Genomic DNA, 13502 nt, shown 5'->3' on the forward strand with positions numbered 1-13502 from the left:
CTCAGTGTGGACTTTGTCATGCAACAGTTGTCATTCCAATTCATTCTGACTAAGTAATTTATTCCTAAGCGATGTTTTTACATACTTTGCCTTACTGAATAGACAGCAATCACCCATAACGAAGTACGAGACATTATCTTAGGAAACAATGCAGTCGATTTTATATTGGAATCTCACAGGGAAATCTAAAGTCCATATAAAAGAAAAGGTTGAACGAAAACTGATACTCAGAAAGAAGATTTACATCAGTCTCAGTGGGGTACAGTTGCCGCTCCTACTCATTTACTTCCGGTAAGATCGGAACAACTGTTTTAGCAGAAAGCCGGAAACGTATCCATTTTTCAATTTCCGTTCTTATGTGTGAACGGGACTGCCGTTTAGTGGCTACTGTTGGAGAAGCAAGAATGAGATTGTTTACCAACTACTGTTTTTTGGGAACCCAAACGTGGCAAACACTCAATTGGGGGAGAAAAGAGGGGAAGAGAGGGAGCAGAAACAACATTTATTTACAAATTAGAGAGTGACATCGGTCTTCCAGTCTTTTAAGGCAGAATCTCGCAGCTGTAATGACCAACAGAAGGGAGTGGAACAGACTTTTTAAATAGGTGCAAGTGCAGCCGAAATAGATAGATAGATGTGTGAACACACGCCCTATCTGGTTGCTTGTTATGCCTGTTTCCCACCAGAGCTCTTGCAAAAATAAAAAAAGCCATAAAGCATAGGAAAGCCAAATTTCCCTTGGTGTTCCAAAGGCTAAATTATTGGCTCTTGTCTTTGGGTGTGGGTATTTTTCAGTGTCTTTTCAACCTTTCATGCGTCATTTGGTGATTATTTTATGCCGTGGTTCCTATATTTAATTCTGTGCAATAGCGTTTCAATAACCCAGAAAAAATTAAACGCTGAAAACCACAGCTTCTGACCTAGCTTGTGATCTTTCTTATCAGTGATAGCTCAGTAACTCTCAATAGTGTCGTCAATCATACCGTCCCACATAAAACAGTCAAATTCCTGTCATAAGTGTGTTTTTCCGCCTTGTTTGCTGACTTCTAGTGACGCTGCAGGGGACCATAAAATCTACCTCAGTCATAATAATCGATTAATAGTCTTAGGATGTATGGGACCATTTATACATCTGTACCTATTATTTACATCTAGATACTTTTTTTTAGATAAAATGTGTTTGATTTCCTCAAATATAGCAATCGTAGCTGATTTCCATTCCGGCAGATATTCAGGATCAAGTAAAGTTTATTTCTTTGAATGCCCTACGCTCAGTTCTCTCGTTTCGCTATTGCGGAATTTTTGAGACCTCAAACAATTTTAAAATTCGCAATGGAATGAAAGTATTGGTTGTATTGTACAATCGATCTTGTTTCTCAAAATATTTGAGCGACGGAGAGGCTCATGTTCATTGTCATCTAATTGGCTGTGTGTTGTTTGTGTTATGAAAATGTAGCAATTCGTTCACTTTGCGACATTAGCAACATTAGGCTAATTTTAACATAATTACTCAAACGTTTCGCACCTATTTTAAAGATCTAACTAAAAATGAAAAAATACAGACATATACAAAACAACTTTGAAACTCACAAAGACCGTATCCAGGGCCTTCCTTATACCCAGCAAGTATAAGGTCATAGTCTTGCATTTTATTTTGGTGCAAAACGAACGAAATCAAATCAGACCCAGCCAACTGTAGAAGCGTTCACTACAAAACTCAATTTGTCAGCCTCATCATCATAGCTCCACGAAACTAGAATCCGTCCTTCATCCAAAGATACTTTAGTACAGGTAGATGAAGCAATTAGTTGGGTTAGCTGTGTAAAGCAGAACCAGAAAACAGCAGAAGCCAACACTTCCATGTCTGATCGTCACTCATCGTCACGCTGAAGTTGCGCTTTGTGGACTTTGTCATGCAGCAGTTATCAATTCATTCTGACTAAGTAATGTATTCGTAAGCGTTGTTTTTTACGTCCTTTGCCTCACTGAATAGATAGCATGTAATCACCCATAACGAAGTACGAGACATTGACTTAAGAAACAATGCAGTCGATTTTATATTGGAATCTCATAGCAAAACCTAAAGTCGATATAAAAAAACAGTTGAACGAAAACTGATACTGGAAAAGAAGATTTACATCAGTCTCAGTAGGGTACAGTCGTCGCTCCTACTCATTTACTTCCACTAAGATCGGAATAACTGTTCTGGTAGAAAACCGAAAACATATCCGCTTCTCAGTTTCCGTTCTAATTTGTGAACGGGGCTGCCGCTTAGTGGCTACTGTTGGAGAAGCAAGAATGAGATTGTTTACCAAATGCTTCTTCGAGAACCAAGACATGGCAAACACTCAATTGTGGGGGGGGGGGGCGGCGGAGGGAGAGCCAGAAACAACATTCATTACCCAATTAGAGAGTGATTCCAGCCCTTCAGTCTTTTAAGGCAGGATCTCGCATCTGTAATGACCAAAAGAAAGGAATGGGACAGACTTACAAAACAGGTGCAACTGCACCCAACATAGATAGATAGGTAAGTCAACACACGCCCTATCTGGTTGCTTGTCATAAGACTTTAAAATGTTCCCACTATAGTTCTTGCGCAGACAAGAAGGCCATAAAGAATAGTAAAGCCGGGTTTTTTATGGTGTAGCGGAAGCTATTGTTGGGTCTTGTGTTTAGGTGTGGGTATTGTTCAGTGTCTTTTCAACATTTCATGCCTCATTTGGTGATTACACTCGTCCGCAACACCAATATCTTACCGGAAACCCTGCCAATATCCTACAAAGGGAGCCGACATGTTTTCGTATAATCCTGTTGGTCAACAGCAAACATATTCCGAGACGTATCGGATCCAGGCTTAACAAATACAACTTCAGAGGTTCAGTACATAATGATCTCACGGCTTACAAATTTCGCGCTTTGATATCGGATCAACTGTGCATGTTTCCTTATGTTATTTGTATGACTGAACTAATACTCGTTGAAGTCTCCTACTGTTATATATCTAAAAGATTAGGGTAGCTGCATTAATAAGACTCAAAAGGACTTAAGGAAAACCAGTACTAATAGTTTGTGTCCCTGATCATGAGCTGTTAGTTAAACAACTTCAACATATATTAATGTTATAACAGCGTCCCATGTAGTGAGTATCATGCCATATAGTAATCCTGGGTGCAAAGCGCGTTAAACCGCCGTTTGCATTCGGTTAATTAAGCGGAAGAAGGAATGATTTGTTTTCCCTAAAAAGGCGTTTCTTTCAAAACTTTTAAAGCCTATATATAATTAGCAAAAACAGGAAAGGAAACATTGTTGTAATACATAACTCAAAACTTTTGACAATGGGTTATGTGGCATGAATGACAATACTTGTAGATTACTTGTGCCTGCTCATGGTCCAACTCATCGTCTCGCAAAGTGAACCGTGAAGCATTGTGGATGGCGGAGTTTGAAATCCTATCAAGTCGTCAAAGCTAAGTGCCCGAGAGATCTCCGTAAAGATCGGAGCGCCAGGGAGAGGTTCCACCCTATTATAATCACGTTCTCTCGGCTTTCGAATGGTTTTTGTCCCTACAAACGATATCTTAGCGCATTTTAAACGAAAGTTGTCAATTGCGCCCACCTCCTGAGCGAGACCAGGTCACACCTGACGGTAACAAGCCGTCATTCTGACCGGTTGAATCCGGTGGGAACATTCACTAAGTTGAGGCAATTTCATACCTTAATTTGAAAGAGAAAATTGAAGTAGAAAGTTTGAAAGTGCGATCGATAGATTTTTATGCAGTCGCGTCATTAATGAGCATTTCCAAGAATCCACCCAATGCGTTTTGAATGTTCACTTTCACGATAACCTTTTTTACAATGTAGGTTTGTTATTTTTATGCCATGGTTCCCATATTTAATTTTGTGTAATAGCGTTTCAGTAAGCCAGTAAAACTAACGCTGAAAACCACAGCTTCTGATAATGCTTGTGGTCTTTCTTATCAGTGATAGCTCACTAACTCTCAATAGTGTCGTCAATCATATTGTCGTACATAAAGGAGTCAAATTGCTGTTATAAGTGCGTTCCTCCGCCTTGTTTGCTGACTCAAGTGACCCTGCAGGGGACCGAAAAACCTATCTCATGATAATTGTTTAATACTCGTAGGATGTATGGCACCATTTATACATCTGTACCTATTATTTACATCGAGATACTTTTTTTTTTAGATAAAATGTGTTTGATTTCCTAACATATAACAATCTTGGCTGATTTCCATTCCGGTAGATATTCAGGATCAAGTAAAGTTTAATTCCTTGAATGCCCCACGCTCAGTTCTTTTGTTTCGCTATTGCGGAATTTTTGAGAACTCAAAGAATTTTAAACTTTACAGTAGAATGAAAGTATCGGTTGTATTATATAATCAATCGGTTACTTTTTTCGCAAAATATTTGAGCGAGAGGCTCATGCATTGTCATATAATTGTGTTATTAGCGTTCTGAAAATGTAGCAATTCCTTCACTTTGCGACATTAGTAACATTAGGCTAATTCTAACATAGTTACTCAAGCGTTTTGCATCAGCTTTAAAGATTTAACTAAAAATGAATAAATACAGGAACATATAAAACAACTTTAAAACTCACAAAGATGTATCCACGGCCTTCCTTATACCCAGCAAGTATTAGGTCATAGTCTTGCATTTTATTTGGTGCAAAACGAGCGAAACCAAATCCGACCCAGCCAACTGTAGAAGAGTTCACTACAAAACTCAATTTGTCAGCCTCTTCATCATAGCTCCACAAAACTAGAATCCGTCCTTCATCCAAAGATACATTAGTACTAGTAGATGAAGCACTTAGTTGGGTTAGCTGTGTAAAGCAGACCAAGAAAACAATAGAAGCCAACACTTTCATGTCTGATCGTCACTTAGCTGAAGTCGCGCTTTGTGGACTTTATCATGCAGCAGCTATCATTCCAATTCATTCTGACTAAGTAATTTATTCCAAAGCGTTGCTTTTACGTACTTTGCCTCACTGAACAGATAGCAATCACCCATAACGAAGTAAGAGACATTGACTTAAGAAACAATGCAGTCAGTTTTATATTGGGATCTCACAAGGAATTCTTAAGTGGTCTTAAGTCCATAAAAAAAGGTTGGACGAAAAGTGATTCTCAGAAAGAAGATTTACATCAGTCTCAGTAGGGTACAGTCGTCGCTCCCACTCATTTACTTCCGCTAAGATCGGAACAACTGTTCTGGCAGAAAACCAGAAACTTATCCGCTTCTCATTTTCAATTCTAATGTGTGAACGGGGCTGCTGGTTAGTGGCTACTGTTGGAGAAGCAAGAATGAAATTGTTTACCAACTACTTCTGCGGGAACCAAAACAGACAAGACAAGACAAGACAAGGCAATGTTCTATTTGGAGTCTTGTACAGTCCTATGTATATCGACTTTATCCAAATAATTTAAAATTATAACACAAATTGCCCACTAGTGGAACTATAATCAATGTTAACCTAAACAACTAATGATCTTCTTTTCTCACAGCAGTCGAATACGTATTTTGCAATTAACTTTTGCACTGGTTTGTTCTTGCTCGGAGGGTTTATTAACAACAGAAAAACATCATCTGGTGCCATTCTGTTTACTGATATTCTGTATTCTTTGTTTACGTATTCAAATAAAGTACTTCTGACATGGCAAGCAATGAATTGATGGGGGGGGGGGGGGGGCAGAAACAACATTCATTGATCAATTAGAGAGTGACACCAGTCATTCAGTCTTTTAAGGCAGGATCTCGCATCTGTAATGACCAAGAGAAGGGAATGGGACAGACTTATAAAACAGGTGCAAGTGCACCCGACATAGATAGATAAGTCAACACACGCCCTATTATGTTATTTGTATGACTGAACTAATGCTCGTTGAAGTCGTCTACTGTTATATCTAAAAAAATAGGGTAGCTGCACTAAGACTCAAAAGTACTCCTTGAGAAAAACCATTACTAATAGTTTGAGCATAATGATGTATTAAAGCACTGCAGGACTAATCCTGGGTGAAGGTGGGTTAAACCGTCGTTTGCATTCGGTTTATTAAGCTGAGAAAGGAATGATTTGTTTTCCCTACAAAGGCGTTTCTTTCAAAAATTTGAATTTTAAAGGGGACAATTAGCAAAAACAGGAAAGGGAAAATTGTTGTAATACATGACCCAAAACTTTTAACAATGGGTCATGTGGCATGAATGACGATACTTGAAGCTTCGGATGAACTTCGGAGGCGGGAGGACGTTTTCCAACCTTCCCTGGAAAAGTATGGATTTACAATGAGAGTCTCCTTTAGTCCTACCCCCCCGCCCCCGTCTTCTCCTCGCAAGTCACAAGTCAGCCTTCCTTGTGTCCCTTTGTCCAGGAGGGTTATTTGAATCTCAAAAATGCGCAATTAGATCTGATCCAAGAACTCACCCAGCCTTACGGGGCTAGTTTGGCTTATACCTTATTGCCTCTTGAATTGTCGTTGTGTTTGTATGAGAAAGGGGGTTGGCTTGTTTGCGTGACTGAACTAATACTTTCTGAAGTCTGTTAGCCGTTCAGTTTAGAGAAAAAATACTTACTCTTATATCGAAAAAGGTAGGGTAACTGCACTAAGACTCAAAAGGTCTGGAACTTCGGACCCCGGACAAGTATATGGATTATATTTACTATGAGAGTCCCTCTTACCTTACCCTCCCCTCCTCACCCCCCCCCCCCCTCCCCCCACTTCTTCAAGTCACAAGTCAGCCTAGCACTTGGACAAGTGTCCCCTCGTCCATGAGGGTTATTTGTCCTCAAAAATGCACAATTAGATCTGATCCAATATCTCACCTAGACTGTGGATGTCTTAATGGCTTGATTTTCTTTTTTTTCCGTCCCCCTTTAAAAAAACAACGACAAAACAAAAGAACGCAAAATGCTTATTTTCCCCAACTATTTAGGGGCCTGACCCGGTTAGTCGGGCTCGTTAGCCTGCCTTACCTGGCTGGCCTAGCTTATGCCTTGTTTCCTCTTGAATTTCCGTTGTGTTTGTATGAGAAAGGGGGCTGGCTTGCTTGCCGAGATCCCGGTTGCTCAAGCCTAGATCTCACCAAGCGCGCCAGCCCGCCTCTTCATATAAAAATAACGACAACTTTAAGAACAGAACCAGTCGGTAAAGCGGGCCAGCCAGTGTGGCTAACCGAGCTCGCTCACCCTATACAGACATGCTTTAAATGCATTCTTTATTGTATCACACAAATGGCTCTTGTGTAGTCGGATCAAATTAAGGAATTTATTATCTGTTAAGAATACCTTATATGTAAAGTTATAACGTTCATGTCGAAATTGTACACATTCATTCTACTGTCTTCTGGTAACTTTGGTGTCTTTTACATGAACGACCTTAACAAAATTACGGGTTTATTAGACGATAATAAGTAAGAATAAGCAGAGGAATGCGGCTATATCATATCGCTCACTAAATGCGCACAAAACAACCCATACAGAAAAAAATAATCCAATCAAGACCTAGCTTGATTAAATTAGCTGGAAAAAAATGGCTGGTTCACATTTTAAGCAATGATTAAACTGATGAGGCCTGGTTCTCATATGCCGCCGAGCTACCTGCGACACGGTTCTGATATGAAAACAGAAGTCGCTAGTAACAGAGGGCATGTCAGGCTTTAACGCCAGAATGCATGCGAAGTTGACTCGAGCTCAACTTCGCACGCAAGCGATGTTTCTTGTTGCCGGCGGCGTTATATCCTCATATTTCGGAGTAGTATCACAGGCAATACCGGCGGCAATGTCGCAGGTACTTCGGCGGCACGGAACCCATCCTCGGAGACCTAGGGGCAGATAGTGGGGGGGAAAATTGGGCAGAAAAACACAAAAGTTTTCTGGCATCAATCAGAAGGCAGCACGGCGGCGACCGTTTGGAACTGGTCTGGTAAGACATTGTCCCCTGGGGCTCTTCTCGCCGTTCTTTACTTTTCTTCGTGCCATATTCTTCCGCCCGTTTAGACTTTCCCTCACCCCCACTATTTGCCCCTGGGTCTCCGAGGATGCATGGAACCTGGACGGGATAAAAAAAAAAAAATTATAAGGTATAGGTCCTAAATAGTTAAACATAGTCCGGTATATACTTCCATCTAAAACTGTACCAGGGGTTACATTCACAACGTCTTGATGTTCGTTATCCAATAGAAAACGAGAACTTTCGTTTGACTTATTTTTGAAGTGTATGTCAGTAGCCCGGGTTGAGCTCATCGCACTAGCAAGTAAGGTCAATAATTCGAATTCTGCCCGCATAGCCTTGTGACAATATGATGTAAGCGCTGGGATTATTATACCAGGAAATACGAATAAAATATTCAACACTCTCCATTGAACACACCCTATATCCAGCTGGATTTTTGAATCCGCCATAATAGATATCTTCCGTCAACACTTAAATTGTTTTTTTTTTGTTCTCCATTTTTCTCTTCACTTTTGTCTCCTCGCCTGGTTCTTTACATTTTTCCGTTTCACTTTTTAAGTGTGATTTTTGGGCTCGTCAGACGCAATCAGTCAAATGGCTGAAAATTTCAATAGGTACGTTTTCAAAATCCGGCTGGATATATAAGGCTACGAATAAAATCATGTCACATATTCACAGAGCCCTAACGCGTGTACATAAAGTTGAATGCTTTATCAACGATACATACTTCATATCTGGCGAAGATGTAGTCTCTTACTTTTGTGTGTATGAGAAAGCATAAAATATCAAATCACGTTAAACTATTGCAGAGTACACTGATTACTGGTACTGATTTATAAACGACCATGTATATGTAAGTTTTAAAACACACTTGTTCGAACCCAGTTTGTGGATAGCTGAATATATACTGTTTATGGAAAGAAAAGATACATTAAGTATCTTAGATCCAAAGAAAAGATACTACACGCGCCGATGCCTACAATATTTGCTAATTGCTGAAATTTAATGTATTCGCTGATTATTTTAGCCAGGGTTTTTCAGCAATGTGCTTACATCAAACCCCAGTTCTTCAAAGGTCGATTAGTTGTAGCCCGGGGTTAAAATCTTTTTCTTTTGTTTAAAAGCATTTTCTCCGATAATTTTCTCCATTTGCCATTTGCACATCTCCCATTATACACCCCGTTTGCCCGTGTTATGGGAGATGTGAAAATGATGGTGAATTTTTTAAGAGCATCCAATCATTAAATTACAGACAATAAAAATAACACTGAATTGGCTGCCATGTTTACGCTTGAATATCTGAATTCAAATTTCGCGTTAACCCCGGATTATCTTCACACAGCTTTTAGCAACCCACCCAGGCTCTAAAGCCTAGTCATCACATTGTGCCTTGACTGGAACTAGGTCCCTCCATTTGAATGCTGTAGCACTGTAAAAAAGGACATGGTACCCTTTACTTTGACCAAACGTCATCTCTTTATCACGGTCCGCCTCCCAGCACTTTAAAGTGTAGACTGGATTAGCATCATCATCCTTTCGCAAATACAGCTCACATATGTTCAGGTGTGGGTCTTTCATTACCAGCTGAATAGCTTTGTCGTACGCTTGTTCCTTGGTAAGTTTGAAGGCAGAATAAAGCATTTTTCCATTTGAAGGCCAAAATCCGTAATCTTTTTCTGGCTCCTGGAAACAAAAACAAGAAAATAAATAAATAATAATAATAATAATAATAATAATAATAATAAAGTAGTATGGATAATTACTGATGCCTTCAATTTATAGTTTTATAGAGTATTTGTTTATTTACTGTTCCAACGCACTATGACTGGTCAGACAAATTCCAGTACTTCTCCATATTGCTTGCGCCGTTGAGAAAATACTGTTTCAGTCTTTTTTGTTTTGTTTAAATTCTCACTTGCTTACATGAATGTAAAACGGGGTTTTAGTGGCTTCCAAGTTATAATGGTTTCTGATTTGCAGCACTCTTTCTCACTGCATCCTATACGATCAATCGAACGCAGCATAAGTTTTCTATACTGAAACTAATTATAAAGTAGGCTCTGCTTGGACAAAATAGACATCTACACAACTTAAAAGAACTATTTTATTTTGGGGGCGTCTATCGTCTCTATGAGAGAAGTTATATTCATGAATAACCCTTTTGACCTTCCTATAGCCTATTTTCAGGGAATATTGAACTTTCTTACATTCTTTGTTAAGTATAATTATTCATAAGTATATATCGTTGTTAAAAAAAAAAAAAAAAAAAAAGAACAGCAACGACATAGCCTGCAAACAAACTCTACCGAGGGTACGCGGGAGGCTGGGGTCAGAGAAGAGGAAAGAAAGGACGCGTGTGCAAGCTCTCCTTTCCTCTTCCCTTTCCCCCATCCGTACCCCCAAGAGAGCTTGGGGGTAGAAAAAAACAAAACATAAAAATCTCAAAAGTACAAACCCTAGCTTGGTATTCTTTGCTTAACTCTTCCAGTTCTTTTCGAACGTCCTCCTTTTTTCTTCGTCTGTCGTAAATTTTCTTCAGCTGTTTAGAGTCTTCGTTTTTCGTTTCCTCCTCTTCGTCCCAAGTGGCTTCCAAGACTTGAGCTGCGTCTTCATAACCGCCCCCCAGATTTCTGAGCAATTCCCAAATTGGTATGTAGGCTTCATGAGGACCACGGTCAATCAAGGCCCAGGTGGAGTTGTAAGCCAATAATTTTTGAAAGACTACTGGATTTGTCGCCGCCGGCCCCATCGCATGAACAGTGTAAGTATAAGAGGTCTTTTTTTGATCTTCTTGCTCCGCCTGAGTCTCGCCTGTGCTTCCTTGGTGCTCTGCTTTTACGCTTCCCCCAATCCCAAAAGCTCCGCCAAGGAAACCAAATGACATCTGTGCTTGAAGCTTTTCTGTGGCTGCTTTTGTCAGAGTTGTTGTCTTTTGTACTCCCTCGCTTTCGGCGTCTGCAATACTAAAAAACACTCCACCAAGCGTTTGAACACCAGCAGGAACGTGACTCCCGAACATTTCCATGAAACGGCGCGCTCTGGCTTTCCTCTTCTCGGCGTCCTTCTCAGAAACTTTGCTGATACAATTTGCCATTAACTTTGCACTTTCTGTCAACTTCATTTGCTCCTGCTCTATCTGGAAACATTTCTTGGCAGTCCAAATGAATTGAAGAACAGAGGCACTGGTACTGTACGTTTTAACAGATCGCGTCTCATCGCGGTGTTCTTCTCTGCTGTATGCCCCTTTAACTTCTCCTACAAATCCTTCGTAAAATCCAGCCACACCAAACCCAATACTTGTACTTGACGACTTGACAGTGTGCACATAGTTCGCTGCCGCTCTGCTTTCTTGGAATTTAAGGTACCTTATCTTCATAGCGTCATCTGGATTTGTCAGAGTGACGTTTGAGGGCATCAAGATAATTGGTCTTCCAGCGGTTTGAGGCGACGCATACTTTGAGTAATAAATACCCCGAAGTGCGCGACCACCACTTGCCTTGGCAACGGCGTCAAGATCGTTTTTGTAAGACTCTGCAACTTCTGTTATACTGCTGTATTGGTCAATTATGCCACCAAGATCTGTCAGCAGCTGTTCCGGAGTGACCTTATCTTGTTTGCACCAGTCGGATGGCAACTCAAGGACCTCCATCATCTCAGCCATTTTCTCTTTTGTGGCTTTCTTTGCCTCTTCCGACTGCTCCGAGGCCAAAGCTTTTGCCTCATTCATCAATTCCGTGGCTTTCTTCAATTTCTCTTCATCGACTGCCTTTGTGTCTGGATTCTCTGAAGGTAGCTTCAGATCAGGTGGTACGGCAGAGGTCTGCCTGTTGTAAGCTTCGGCAACTTTTCCTAGTTGACGTACGACCTCTAGTTCTCCTTTACTTGCCTTCTCACCTTCGTCTTCTGATTCTGTTGGCTTTCCCGATCCTTCAGTATCAGTGTTACTTGGTGGCTCTTCGGCTTTTTTTGGTTCATCTGGCGTCGTGCACAAACTTTCCAGCTCCTCCGCCGAAAGACGGCTGAGTGAGTGAAGCGATGGGACTTTGTCAGTCAATCTTTTAACCCATGGTTTGGTTACGTCAATTCCTCTGGCTTTCAGTCCACCAAGTACCTCCAGATTAGGTCCCAGTCTTCGTTTAACCATTCCGAGTCCCTCTCCATTCAAAACATCTTTGGAGGTTAAATACAGATGTTCAGCGAGTTCGGGGACTTTTGTCAGAAACTTCGACACAAGGGTACGCGCCTCTGAGGCCAATCCAGCTTTTTCCACCATCTTCTGAAGGCCCTTACTTAAACCACGGCAGGAGACATCACTGAGCTCGTCGAGCAGTTGATCTTTAAGTTCGGTATTGTGAAAACTGGAAATCTTTTTTTCCAGTTGTCTGATCTGTCCCTCAGTTTTTTCGTCTTGCACAATTTTGTGGATTTCCCCGAGGATTCGCTCATAACGCTGTTTCTCTTCTTCCTCTCTCTTTCTTTCCTTCTCCTCCTCGTCCACACTGTCACGCTCGCCTGTAGCGTACCTTTTTACTGTATTCCAGATACTCCACATTGCGGATAATCTAGATGAAAAATGAATTAGGGATTCATAAAATTTATATAATTGGTATGATCGATCGTAATTAAAGTGGCTATGTAACGCTATATGCCATCTTTTCTGAAAAGAGCTCAGTAAAACGTGTTTTCGCATCATGAGGGCGATTTTTGTATGACCTTGAAATGAAAAACGCGCGAACAAAACAGAAACAGCAAATGAACGTAGATAGAGCGATTTGATAAGTTTATCGAGCGGATAAAAACGCGCGTACGTGGCTTTTGGGTGGTTAAGAGAAACCTCGGCTGAAACAACTTCTTTTCGCGAGAACTTTCTACTAGAAACCAATCGATACTTTCCTTTGACGTCATACTGTAACACGATTGGCCAATCGAACCACGTCTCCTCCATATTAGGGGTTTCGTTTGCGGGAAAACAAAGAGTCCATGTTTGATATTTCTATTCATTGGCTGACAAAACAAGTAAGGAACACTTACCGAAACCATTTTTCAAGGTCATAGGAAAGTAGCTCTAATTGCATTCCAAAAATAATGGCTTAGATTTATTATTTCTAAAAGGTTCAAATTTATATAGTTATTTGTTACTTGTTTTTTAGTCAGTCGCATGGCATTAAAATAAACCGTTACAAAAGGTGTTTAATAAAAATGTAAGTTGAATTGACAAGGAGGCTTAAAGAAGCTGGGAGCTAGGTTACAAAGGCAATACATATATCCATACATATATCCATGACTAGTACATTTCAGTGTGATTATTTTCAATGTTTTACATTCAATAAGATGCGATAAATTCAAACCAAAATGCACCAGGCATGGAGGTATGTATAGTGCGCATTATTTTGTAAAAATTAGGCTAACGTCAAAACAGTCAATGTTGTAACGCAGATTTTTGACAGCTTCGTAAGATAGGTTTGTCTTGAAATTTTAAGATGTTGCAGTGAATCAATCACAATGAAATTATCAGACCTTATTATATACATTATG

General features: G+C 40.2%; 1 protein-coding gene across 1 annotated transcript; it reads right to left on the minus strand.

Moving 5' to 3' along the window:
- Nucleotides 1–9162: 9162 nt before the first annotated feature.
- Nucleotides 9163–12519, minus strand: LOC140927844 (uncharacterized). The gene is made up of 2 exons (XM_073377531.1): nt 10423–12519; nt 9163–9650 (listed from the first exon to the last, which is right to left on the minus strand). Exons 1-2 carry the CDS (start codon nt 12517–12519, stop codon nt 9339–9341), a joined length of 2409 nt encoding a protein of 802 aa, XP_073233632.1. The 3' UTR covers nt 9163–9338.
- Nucleotides 12520–13502: the final 983 nt, after the last annotated feature.

The sequence above is a fragment of the Porites lutea genome, chromosome 1 (assembly GCF_958299795.1).
Source record: "Porites lutea chromosome 1, jaPorLute2.1, whole genome shotgun sequence".
Taxonomy (NCBI): domain Eukaryota; kingdom Metazoa; phylum Cnidaria; class Anthozoa; order Scleractinia; family Poritidae; genus Porites; species Porites lutea.